At 37.9% G+C, this 13,546-nt stretch overlaps 1 protein-coding gene across 3 annotated transcripts in view; it reads left to right on the top strand.

Annotated features, from left to right (window-relative positions):
* The window catches only part of FCHSD2 (FCH and double SH3 domains 2), a 163,190-nt gene that overhangs the window by 123,822 nt on the left and 25,822 nt on the right, over positions 1-13,546 (top strand). For 2 of the 3 annotated variants that reach the window (XM_049822947.1, XM_049822948.1), the window contains exons 10-12: positions 1,246-1,341; positions 2,366-2,437; positions 12,234-12,350. In XM_049822947.1, coding sequence (XP_049678904.1) covers positions 1,246-1,341; positions 2,366-2,437; positions 12,234-12,350 — 285 coding nt within the window. The remainder of the gene's footprint in view (positions 1-1,245; positions 1,342-2,365; positions 2,438-12,233; positions 12,351-13,546) is intronic. The other variant, XM_049822949.1, reaches the window with a different exon arrangement.

Genomic DNA, 13,546 nt, shown 5'->3' with positions numbered 1-13,546 from the left:
GAGTTGTGCACTACGGTTGGTGTTCACATACATCTAGAGAACCATGTGAAGGCTGGAGCTGTTTAACATAAATGATCTTGATGCCATGGTCAGTGCTGAGCATCATCTGAAGCTGCAGATGATTCCTTCTTTAGTATGTTCTGAATTTCTATTTATGGGAATTCCTGATATAGACTCCCCGTATGCCTTCTCTGTATGTTTTCTACGCATTTGAATGTGTTTACATACAACTGCTCAAATTGGCACAGTAATTATGTACTTTACTGTTTTAAATGAGTGCCTTATTGGCCCTGGAGGACTATTTACTTTCTTTAACTGAAGATTAATTTTTTACAGTTCAGTATTTCGTTAACACAAGCATCAACATTTTGATGCGTTAGAGAACATGTTGTGTTTACCATTGTGCGTATAGTGTATTCAGAATTCTTGGTCATACACAATGCTGCTGCTATTTCTGGATAAATACCATCTTTATTATACACTTCTGTACATTTAAACCCTCAGTTTGGTAGTAGATTTTTATAATTTCATGCTGCTATTTACGCATTTTCATCAATTGAAGCAGTGAATATTCTCTAGTTATTCAGCCAGTGATACTATTTTTTCATATTGCAATCACTGAGTTTTTCTTTGTAAATATGTGTAAATTGTGACATAAGAGATTTGTTTAGGGATGTGTGTCATGCTATCTGAAATGTATCATTAAACAAATTTAGTAGCTGAAGTAGTTTTGGTTTAGCAAAATGCAAGCTTTGAGAGTTTTCTCTGAAAGCCATTTAATAAAAAGAGATGAATTTTGTAACTGATTTTGTCTACATTATTCCAAATAGTCTTTTCAGCTCCTGCAACTAGTAATTTGTGTAAAAAATAAGATGTTTCTGCTTAAGAAAGAATTGTGCACAAGAAATTATCCGCAAGAGGAGAGGAAAATATTTATGGTAGTGACACCACATACTGTACACTTGGTAGTTGGCTTTTTTCCCCCCCGTTTTGAATTTGTGGTATTTTTTGTAGGTTAATGGCAGGTATATTTTAGGTCTTTGTCACCCAGCGTGTGTCCTGCCAGTCACTTTTCAATAACTGTGGGTAGTACTGTCCAGAATCGGGTCCTATATTTCCTTTTGTTGCATTCAAGGTTCTGCTGCAGGTTTGGTCTCTGTTTGAAACACTGTACTAATTTTACTATAGAACATGTTTTCAAGTTTACAAAATAACGAATCTAAATGCTGTTTTTTATTTTCTCAGGTGGTGCGGGATTACAATCTACAGCTGTTTTTACAGGAGAACTCTGTGTTTCACAAACCGCAGCCTTTCCAGTTCCAACCAAGTGACAGCGACACTGTAAGAACCCTGCTGAATTCCTTGATTTATTTGTTCTTGCTCTATTTTAAAGAATGTTGTTACAAATGGGTAAGAGAATAGTGCTCACAGGTATCCCAGTCTGGTTTAACCTCATTCTGTATTTTTGGAAAAGAAGGGGCGAGTGGCCTGATTCCACCAGCTCTGCTTACAGTAGGTGGGTAATCATAACAAAAGCATCAAACAGGCTCAACATCATCCACAGAGGAGCAGAATCTTTTTTTGCTTCCAGATTGTGACTAGCAGTCCTGTGTTTCTCTGCTTTCAGCGTAATTCTTACTACATTTTGTTAGCTTTTTATCATGCCGGTGAGGTTCTCATAAAATTCACTAATACTGGGTTACATGTGTGATGCTGTGTCAAATAAAGTGTCTGTGTACCTTTAAATTGCTCAAGGAATACCTAGAGATCCATATAAGAAATTATTGATTTAGAAAGAATACTGTTAAACCATTGTATTCCAAAATAATCTCAGAAAATATTATTTTGGTGTATGTGTTGCTTCCAAAGCAAGTATTAATGACATTAAAATTGAGTAAATCATAGTATGTAAATACATTTCCAAACAGCAATTTAGGAAAAGTGGATTGTTGATGTCCCACCGACTTTACTAATGCTATTTTAAGAAATAAGTTTAAAATAAGTCTAGATCTTTAAAAAAGTTAACCTTGTGCAGCTTTTTATTACTTGAATTCATTAGTAAACTGACTTGGATGGAGATGTCTTAATCTCCAATTCGGGTGATTAAATTCAAGAACCCTGTTAACAGATAAGCAAGAGTGATTTTTCCAGACATACCAACACCTATAACACAGTTTCCTTTGTCTTTCCATTTTAACAAACTGATTTTTATTTTTCTTCCAGCTCCTTTGTATAGAGTCAGTTATTTCCATAAAGTTTTGGGTTGTTCTTAATAGAGTGAGCAGAATCTTTCTAACTGTCTTTGCCCTGCCTTTCTAACCTTTGCTGCTGTGTGTTTTCATCCTTGTGCAATCTCTGCATCTAGAGTTTTAATGCAGTTCAGCTGGTGGATATTGAGCCCTCACCTGTCAGTGCTATGAGAATGACTATAGCAGAGGTAGTATTTACAATCAGACTTTGGTGTTTGTGACCTTATTAGTATGCATGTGGCTCGGGATGCTGAATTTACACTCGTGTAGAGGTGGCAACAGAATGCATCAAATATATATATATATATATATATGTAAAAAGAAAAAAAAAGCTTTTTCCACGATAAGACTTAAGTTAAAGAAGGAAAAAGCAATTTAACTGTGTTATTTGTGGGGATCAGCTTCACACTTATCTTTTGCACTTGCACAGCGTTTATAATTGATATTCTAATCTTTTGGGGGCATGAATTAAAATTTCACAGCTCAAGATAGTGATGTGTATAATTGGTTACTTCTCTAATGTGAATGGGGAAGCTTGTATAACAACTGGAGGCTATTAGTATGCACTGATGAAATGCACTCCTATTACTAATTTAATTTTATTCTTTTTCCAGAGGGCTATCCCCATGTAAAAAGAACTGTAATTCACTCTTATTAAACTCCACAACATTAAAAATTACATGATTCTTTGACATGGCACTTGTGTGGTCTGACAGTGTACACGTGCGCTGCTTGTACTGCTCAACTTCAGGAGCTTTTTAGAAGGCAATGAATGGGTCGTTCATGTCTAAAGCTGTCTCAGTACCTCAGGTGCAGTGACTTCTTAACTTGGCTGACCCATTTGGGCTGTAGAATTACTGCATTTCTTCATTGCACTGCATCTTTTGAGCTTCTAGTTGCTTATGCTGTAACCAGTTTTCACAAAAATAAATAAATTATGCAGGCTTCTTTATGATCCATACAGTTATGCTCAGCTAACAGGATCCTGCCTTGTCAATTGGAGGTTACACTTTCACCATTTTTAATCGATAGGTACAAGAGAATGAGGGCTTTTGCGCAGGCTTTTAAATCTGTCAGAAATTGTATGTTTTCTAATTAATTGAACAACATTTCATTGAAGAAAAATTATCAAGCATTCTTTTGCCACATATTCTCTTTGTAGATGATCTGCAGAGACTATCAGTTGGCTTTTGTGGGTTATGCATGATAATTTTCACACTGAAGACTTAACACTGAAAGAAATATAAGCGGAGTGATTAATACATCTAATCAAATGTTTAATATTAACCTTTCCCAAGAACAAATTATGGCCTCTCTTCAAACTAAACACCTGATCCACTGTGACTGAGGTCAAAGATTGGAGCATTACTGGAATGAAATTTTGAGTATTGTAGGCAAGAAGAATGTCATAAACAACATGGATGTGGAACTCACCTATATGGAAAACACTGAATGCTTTTGTAAATCTAGTTTTACATGGTCCATCTCAAAATTTTGTTTTATGATGGGAGAGCTGTTGCCAAAGAGTAACGCAGAATGGATTGCCATGCAATCCTCGAGTCGGGTACAAAGCCCACAGCTCCATTTACTTTCAAAATACTCTCAACGTGCACAGTCAGAGCCTCCAAAAGAGTCTGTTCCTAAGAAAGGTAGGTATGAAATGGTTTTCTATAAGTTCTCAGGATTTTTGTTTTCCCAACATCACACTAACACTGGCTGAAATGTAGACTTCTTGAGTGTCCACGAAGGAGAAGGCCACTACAAAATATTTTGCATCTATCAGCTGTTTTCCATTATGTAATAAATTGTTTTGAGCTTGGACTTTGTACATTTGTTCATGTTACTAAATTACTCAGATTCTTTCAGTGTCTTGGTTAATTTCGACTGACATAAATTCATATTTTTTAAAAACAGTTCTGAAATTTTTTTAAACCATTTTCTCTTAAGGAAACACTAAGAAATCATTGATAGATTCCTAACCAGCTTTAATCCTTTTAATAAATGAATTCACAAAACAGATTGGGCCTTTACGGATGGCAAAATGGAAAAAATAAGAGTCTTTTGAAATACCTTGAACCTCACAAGAAAAACCAGTCAGTATATGCTGACCTTACACAGAGGCTGCTGTTATATTCAGTGTAGTGATAGTTTAATCATCAAACATCCTCCCACGAGGCAAATGGTATTTATTAAGTCCGTAGAAATCTATTGCGTTGAAAACATACTGTCCCCATGCTTCACAGATAAGCCCTAGCAGTAAGAACAGGGTGAAATATAAAGGAAATTAGCCAGCTTTTCTCTGTTTCCTGTTTGGAAAAGATTCTTTTTCTTTGAATCGTGTGTTATCATGTGAGAAAATGAGCCAGACGACAAAACGCATGTCCATAGTGCGGGAGGATAATGGCAACAAAAAGCTGACACTAAACTTCTGATGTCTTTTTTCCTGTTTTTTATCTGCGTGTTGCCTGGGACTATAGTTTCCCCTGTACATTACTGATGCTGTTGTTTTGTTTGAGCACGCAAGTAAAAAAAGTAGCCAAATCTAATTGCATGACAGCTTATCGACATGAAAAAATTACATTTTTCTCACTGTAATTTGCAGAAAAACAACATCTCAGTAAGATCAGTGGGAAGTTTTGCAGGGTCACCCCTTCTTACTTGGATATACAAGTCTTATGGCTAGATTGTGAGAATTTCACTTCACTATCATATGCAGAAGAGTATCTTGAATTTCTGAGCAGCTTATATTAAGCCATATAATAGAAGTTATGTTAGCTGTACTTACTAAAGGACATCATTCTTGCTTGTGGCAAGGCATGTTTTCTCAGCTCAGCAAGTGCTCAGGGGTTTCAAAGTAAGTAGAAATTACTGTGTAAATAGGAATCAGGACTCAGTCAAGGTCTACTTTGTCAGACTACTTTTAGCAGGTTTCTGTGCATGCATACAGAGGCAGAGGTATTTACACATTTCAGCATTTATTATTGAATTTATTTAAATATTTAAAATATATTAAAAACTTAATATTAAATATGTTTAAATATTTTAAAATTCCTTTGTTTTCTAAATAACATATTCTATTTTTACAATTATTGAATATAAATATTTTATGTTTGATCTAAATATTTAAATACAAAAAAGGTTCATGAAATATAAACTGCTAGTACAAAATAATCCCTCATGTAAGTTAGCCCAAACTAACAAGTTCAGAGAATGCACTACTTTGTATTTCGAGTAGCCTCTGCTTTTAACACCAGAACAGAGTAAGGTGACTGGTTTTAACTATAACTTTTTTTAAGCTAAATATAGAAAGAAGAAAGTTATTATTCAATTTTATCAGTGTATAAAGTACTACGAATTTCTGCCGAGGAGAAATACAGCCATTCAGGTAAAGAAATGCTCAGTTGATGCAAGTGGGAGCCTGGCAAAGCTGTACATTCCCTGTATAATTTGACATGTCTTGTGCATGGCCAACGTGACTAAAACCAATTTTACTTAATTCCTCCCTCCCCAGTCATGGGTAAAATAAGGTCTGAGATACAATACTCGTATTTGAGGTTGATGCTGAAAGGTTAGTTTGAAGAAAAGGGGAAGTCCACACCCTAGAGTTACTGGCTCTCTTACCTCGGGTTGAATGTTAACATCGTTTCTGATTTACTTTAAGTATAATGAGCTGAAATTAGCTCACTACCTAATTGATTTTATTTTCACTTGAAGAGCACACTGTTAGTATTCTTTTTTTTTTTTTTTACAGTCGGGTAACACTATTGAAGCAAAGCTCTGAATAATTTCTAACAGTGAGACTAGAGAGCAGAAGTCATACTTGAAAGAAGTGGCCACTTAAGAAATAGATCTTTGTTTATATTGCATTGAAAATATCTATGAAATCAATTTCTTTGTGTCAAAGTTGATTCAAAAGGTACTCTTTTTTTTCCTTTGGTTGCCTAATGAGAGCAATTTTTCTGTATTTCTAGTTATATTAGAATGCACTATAGATTTTTGCAAAAGTTGGATGTGAATGCAGCTGCTGTGATAGCTGAGGCAAATGACAATAATTATGAGGGTGAGAATGTAAGTACACTAACGAAAATGTACTGCACTCTAATTTCAAAATTAATTTCAGTGAGAAGATTAAAAACCTTTAAAAATATATAAGATTAAAACAACAACAACAAAAATATTTGTGGCTTTTAATCTCTGCTGTATAACAGAAGTGCTTAATACAAAACCATAAGGCAGTAGGAACAACGAAGCTGTATTAATCACCGACATCTAACAAAACCCAGTACTTTTAAGATTCTAGTCTTTCCAAAAAAATCCCAATCCCCAGAGCTGGGAAGAAACAGAGCTACAACCTTTACAGTAACCGTATCCTAACATGTTTGGCATCAGCTGCTACAACAGTCTGTGTGCATAGTATGTTTCAGAGGAGATTTCTAGCTAATGGTCAGTGATCCCCCCAAATAATTATTGAACCAGAATTAAAAATAAACAGCCCCCTAAAAACCAACTGGATAAATTATTTCATACGTATGGCTGTACAACTGTTCCTTTCATGGGTACTTTTAGTAAGGAGAATTTCGGTTACACCAGATGTCAGACAATACCTTCAGTATTTGTTGGCATTTAAATATTTTGCTATAGAAAATTTTGCTATTTGCTTTTAGTAAAAAACATGCAATCGCGGTGGGACTATATTTCAGCCCAGGTGATGTCAAGAAGTCCCAGGATCCCCTTTCTCTGTTCAGATATCCCACAACCATCTTTCTTGTGATAAGTTTAAATGTAATTATTTTCTTTATTCCCTGCCTGATAGGATGTTCCTTATCCTTCTGCAGCCCCCAGCACTCACCACTGTGAGATGTTAATTTATTAGATTAAAAAGCAGAATGTAGTTATATAAAGCAGCAGTAGTAGGTTGGCTTGTTTTTAGCTTTATCATAACATATGTACAGAGGTTTACATAACCTATTAATAGTGAATGGAGGTCCTTTTTTATTCTTCTGAGTGGAAAAAAAAAAACCCTGTATGCAAATAATCTTTCATTTTTAAACATGGGGCCTGTCCTGTTTGTAACGTTGAAAATTTACTGAAATGCAACTTAGTCCTAGCTCACTCTCGGCTAAACTAATATTAAATTTGTTCTAGAATAATAGACTAAAATGAGCACCAAACTTTGACTCACGACATTCCTATAACTGCTGTGTTTAGCTGTGAGTTGTGTGAAAAATGTCATGCATATTCCTTCCTCCTCCCTAGAAGTGTTGATCAGAAGGCTGAGCTTGCTTTTCAACATTGGCATGGTAACCTCTTGTTTTCAGCTCTTTAGAAGAAATGGCTGATTTTTAGGTGTGTTTTGTGTTGGTGATTTGCATGCAATAAATGTTACTGCTTTTTTTCCTGTGTTGAAGTGAACATTTTTGGTCTGCAGCTACAAAAATAAGGAGCTTTTAGGCTCAAGGGCCAACTTCTTTTTTGCTCTTAAAACTGTATATGTGCCATCTGCATCCAGATATAACTGCATAAATAAGAGAATGCAAGCCGTCTGTTTGATCCTGTCATAAGGCAACTTCTGCACCTGCAACAACATTTCAGACAAAAATGGAGAAGCGACATGTGTCTACAGACTAAATGCATTTGTTAATTTAAGAACCAGCATTGCTAGCCTCTAAGCTCTTTAGCTGGTTGGAGTCATCTAGTACTTTCAGTTGGTTTACTGATTGAATTTTTAGCACTAAACACTGCTTTTGCTGTAATCCAAACCCTTAGAGAACGGCAGAATGTCCATCTATGTTTAGCTCAGGTTTTTTGGCTCTTCCTTCATTCCTCGGCCATGGTAAGTGGGTTTGGTTTCCCTCTTTTTGGAAAGAGGTTAAATTGAGTCATTGGACATCTTGCCACCACCAAGTTCCAGTCCTGAAAACACTTAAGCAAGCGCTTAATTTAGTAAATCAAGTTAGGACCAGGTACTTGAGTTCCCCCACCTTCTTTCCTCCCATTTTGATTTTTTTGTCTATAGCAGATATATCTCTGTTTTAGCTCCTTTCTTCATCCCTATTTAAATGGCAGTTGGTTTTTCATTTCTTACTTGATGTACCCCACTAGCCTATCTTTACCTGAGGATACAGACTTCTCGGGTCATCCTTGAAGTCCTCCTGAAGTGTGTATTCTTCCCTGCCAGTCAGCTTGCTACTGCTCCTCTGCTTCTGAGGTCCTTCACAAGCTTTCTTAAGCACCAGCAGCGTGGTCTTTTACAGGTCGGGTGAAGTCCCTCCATGGCATACCAGCTCCATTTATTCAGGAAGCATTCCAGGTCCTGACGGGTTTGAAACCTTTCTCCTTGCACTGTCTTCTCAGCCAAGTATTCAGGCTGTGCATTTTCCACCGCTTTCTCTGGTTTTGTCCAGCTTCGGAGTCCCTGTTTTCAGCTGCTTCCCCAGGAGACTAAATTTTGCCTCTAGATCTTGTCTCCTGCTTTTGCCTGTATTTTTGGTATCCACACAGACCACAGCTCTAGGTTTCTCCCCAACTCATTTTATTACCTCATTTTTACGTTGGTTTTTTTTTTTTTTAGACCTTTAAGCAAGGGTGAGGTCTGCTTGGATACAATACTGCTTTATGAATAACTAATATAACCACTCTGATCCAATAACAATTCATTTCTTTTTTAGTATGCCCTTAGGAGTAGCCACAAAGTTTGCATTCATTTTTCTGATCAAGTGCTTTTGATAAATAGATTAAAAACCGAAAACACACTTGGGATAATGCAGAAGGTTATCAAGCCACTGAAAAGAAGTCTGTATTCCTTCTTAATGAAAATGAGATGCTGAGTAGGAGCAAGACCAATGGGAACGTTGAAAATTCATTATGAGATGTTTTGTAGGGGAGAGGCAATGTCAAATGATTCTGCTCAGATTTGCAGCTGTTAAGACTCAGCTGGAAACTGTGGAAGAAGCTGTAAAAAAATGCTTACTCCAGTAAGCTGGGGAAAAAAACAGAGGTCAAATGTTATCTGAAGGACTGGATGTGCCTAAATAAATCAGTGTGTCTGTCCTCTTTACATTTTGCAGTGACCTAGTGGAGTAGTTTGACGTAGGTAATTGAAGAGGTCGAACAGTAACGGAGAAACAAGATCGTATAAAGCCACCTCAATAAAAGCAGGCAAAAGCCAACTTAATATTTAAAGTGAGGGGATAGGTGTAGAGAGCTGCACCTGTTTGTTCTTTGCTTGGGAGCCAGCTTTGCCTTCCTACCTGTTTATGCCAGAGCTAACCATGTGCTTATAGCTTACCTCCTCCTCTTCTTGGCTGCTCTATGTCTTGTCTAACAATTGCTTTTACTCTGAAAATACCATTAACACAGGTTTTGTGGCTCTGTCCCACTCCAGTGGGTGAACTTCATGGAAATGTTTATTTCTGGCTTTGAGCTAAAATGCCTTGACATCTTATGCTGGACTGTAAAAGCCTCTTGGGTTTGGGGGGTTTTTTTGGTCACCGTGAGGAGCACAGGGATGCTACCTCCCCTCTGCCCCTCTTTTGTTGTCTATTAATGTATACCTTAAGGCATTCTCTAGGGACAAGTTGAAGCACTGCAAGCATCTTGGCTGAGTTACAGCTTCTTGAACTAGAGGCAGAAAGTGGCCCAGGAGTCGTCTGAACCATTGGATATATTTCAGAGCCCTGTGGTGGGTTCTTGTAATAAGAGGATGAATAAGAATAAAGGCCAGATTCAATTCTGATGAAAAGGAGCTTAGCTGAACAAAATAACAAGCTGAACGAATTTTTGCCTCATTTTCAATTAAATCCTCTGATAGGATGTTAGCATAAGTTAGTATTATTGCCTCTCCCATGAGGGCAGCGTAATCTAAAGGCTTAAAAATTGTGCTTTCAGTATCACTTCGGTTTGCTTCCTGGTATCTCTTGATTTTACTTTACAGTCTATACCAAATGCTGGTATTAAAATTGTCTTCCTTCCTTGACACAAATTGTACCACTTTGCCAGCTAAAATACCTGATAACACCATCCCTTCTGCATCTGCTGGGGGCCTCTCGCCTAACCTGAAAATAATTCCTTGTCTTTCTGCTCTCTTGCTTACCCTTTTCCTGCTGCCTAACCTTGAATTTCTCCTTCCTAAACAACTTCTGCATACTTGTGGAATCTTCTCTAGTTTCAAGCTACACCTGATGAAGAAAAATCCTGTCTTTTGAACCATAGAGCGAGAAATTCATGAAACAGACATTTCTTTCACACATGCATACGCAATCTCGGTTTGTTTTGAGCAGCACTAAGCATACTCTCTCTTCTTGAATGATAATTTGTAAGGGGATTTTTTTCAGTTGATCTCAAGGGTCGTGCAAGGTTATATCAGCCTGAAGAGGACTTGTGATAAAAAGGAGTGCAGGGTGGCTCTGCGCTGCAGTGACTGTCTCGGGAGGGAGATGTGCATGAGTCAGCAAGTCCTCCAGGAAAAGGAGTTGGTTTTGAGGATCCCCTTCAGAGTACTGATTCACTTAAATTGGAGAAACCACTGAAATGCCTGTTGTGAGAATCTCTTCTGTTGTGCCAGGAGCACACCCTGGGAAGGTGGGGTGAATATAATGTCTCCTGACAACTAATTTTATTGATGGGAAGAGTATGAGACTGGCTCATAAAAAAAAAAGTCATAGAATCACAGAGTGGTTGAGGTTGGAAGGGACCTCTGGAGGTCATCTGGTCTGGAGCCGGTTGCCCAGGACCATGCCCAGATGACTTTTGAGTCTGGGCAACCTGTGCCAGTGCTCGGTCACCCTCACAGCGAAAAAGTGTTTCCTGATGTTCGGAGGGACCCTCCTGTGTTTCAGTTTGTGCCCATGTCCTGGTCCTGGCACTGGGCACCGCTGAGTAGAGCCTGGCTCCATCATCTTCGCACCCTCCCTTCAAGTATTGATATGCATTGATGAGATCCCCCGGAGCCTTCTCTTCTCCGGGCTGAACCGTTCCAGCTCTCTCAGCCTTTCCTCACAGGAGAGATGCTCCAGTCTTCGTGGCCCTTTGTTGGACTCTCTCCATGAATCTTTTTTACTAGTCATCCTTATGCATTATAGGTGTGCTAAATGTGTACACCATACCCACAAATATAGAAGGAATATCAGGAAGCCTGCTTTAGTGGAAAGGTGGAGACTGATTTACATCCTAAACACTGAGATGTATATGTAAATGCACTGGGTAGTGCACTAATGGAAATTATAGAAAGATCGGGAATTATTTCTGTAATTAAATTCTGGGAAGTCTGTTTTCAGAGTTTCAAGTGTGTTCTGTTAAATTCGTAGACAGTGGAGAGCTACTTCATCTTGGTTTAGCTGGAATTTCTTGAGGGGGAGAATTTTTGTTGTTATTGACACAATAAAAGCAGGCATGAGATGAAACAATATCAAAAAATGTCACTTGAAATGTGAGTTGCTGTTTTGCAGACAATTTTTTTTGGACAGAAATTGCTGTGCTATTCTAAAATGCTTGATGGCATTATGATTTGATCACAAATTACAAAAAATGAGCCCAAATGGCCCATTGGATCACACTTAACCTTTCAACTTTGCTTCCTATGATGCATGTTCACTTTAGAAATTAGGTGTCTTCCTTGGCTAGCTACCCTTCGTTTCTTTGGTACGTTGTATGGGTGAAACAGTATTTCAGTTTTATTCATCATGAATGCCTTTCATTGCAATAGAACTGTGTTTGCTATTCACTGTCATGCTGATCTTCCTGAAACAGTTGAGTTGTTAATTCTTGTGAACTTTGATTTGCTTTCGTAGTTGGCTTTCCACAACATGGTACCATCACAAAGTTCATAAGGAAGAGAGTTGTTTTAATTGAACCTCTTGTTTTGTATGAAACAAGATCCCAGGCTGATAAATGTAATATAAAGTTATCCTGTAACTAAATATCATCGTATCTACAGAATTAGCCCCGGGTCTATGTCATGACTCGTTCTCTTGTTTTCTGTTGCAGAGTCGACAACTGGAATCGGAAACTGGAACAACTGAAGAGCACAGCCTCAACAAGGAGGCTCGGAAATGGGCTACCCGTGTAGCCCGTGAGCACAAAAACATCATCCACAGTCAGCGGGTAGGTTAGGAAAACATTCGTTTGCAGATTTTATTTGTTGCAGCTCCCCACTGCATGAAAGAGGAGCTGCTGCAAGCACTAGGGAATTACTTTTGTCCTGTTATCTCTCTGGGCAACCTGCCATTTTCATCTTAGCCTTTCTCGATATGATACACTCAAACGGCTATGTTAGCAGCCTCTCAAACTTTTTCGTTCATCAATACGTTTTGTTATTCCCATACAAATCTGAAGTTACGGCTTCTACTTTACTGCAAATAACTTACAGGCCTACCTCTACTCTGCACAGCATCCTTCTGTTCAAACTAAAGTTTCAAGGATTCTCTTACCTCCACTATATCATGTATATATTATCCATAGGAAAAAATACATTCAATTGGATATCAAAAGTCTTCTCAACACTAGGAAAATCCACGAGTAATGTGCACTTAAATCTAATGTGAAGACACAAAATTAAGACTGTATTGTTAAATTCATTTCTACATATGTGGCTCAACATAGAAGAACCTAGGGCTGTATTTGGGTGTCCTAACTGAGGCTTCAGGTAGCTGTATTTTGGAATGCAGCTGAGACTGCCTAGGAGTGAGAATAAAATCAGCCAGTAGAAATGCATCCCTTGGGTCGCCAAATTCCTTAAACATCTGTATCAAGGCTCTCATGCTCTTGGTGAGAGAGAATGTTCGTACTCAAGCTACCTTCTTGTGCTAACTTCTGACTAAAAACATGTGTTTCACATGCTTAGCCATACTAAGCCTAACGTGCATAGACTAAATTAAGTTAATGAGTCTATACTACAATATCTGTAATATTCAATGAGCGGCTGCCCAGGAAGTGGGGGACCTGGCTTCTAGTTCCACTTTAGTCTTTAGAGATTTGAGCCATTCCTCAAACTACTCAGGAGAATGCACCTGATGCTCCTTCTACTCTTTCCCCAAAGACTGTTTAACACAAAATGCATAAACAGGCACAGTCTTGCAGACAGCTGGTGATGATTTGTGCAGTCACATGCTTTTGTTATTTTTCATCTGTACAGTCAACAAACATGTACGTGAACCTAAGAAACTCCAATATGTCTTCTGTGATTCAGCAAATTCTCCTCTGGACATAATGTTCCTGCAAATGCAGGAAACCTGTCTTGGCTTCCTCTACAGCAGGGCTACCATGAGCAACTTTTTCTCCATGTTGAAGATGCAATTTTT

This window comes from Accipiter gentilis, chromosome 19 (assembly GCF_929443795.1).
Source record: "Accipiter gentilis chromosome 19, bAccGen1.1, whole genome shotgun sequence".
NCBI classification, from domain to species: Eukaryota; Metazoa; Chordata; class Aves; order Accipitriformes; family Accipitridae; genus Astur; species Astur gentilis.
Note: the sequence above shows the minus strand (reverse complement) of the source record. Positions and strands in the feature narration are given on the sequence as shown.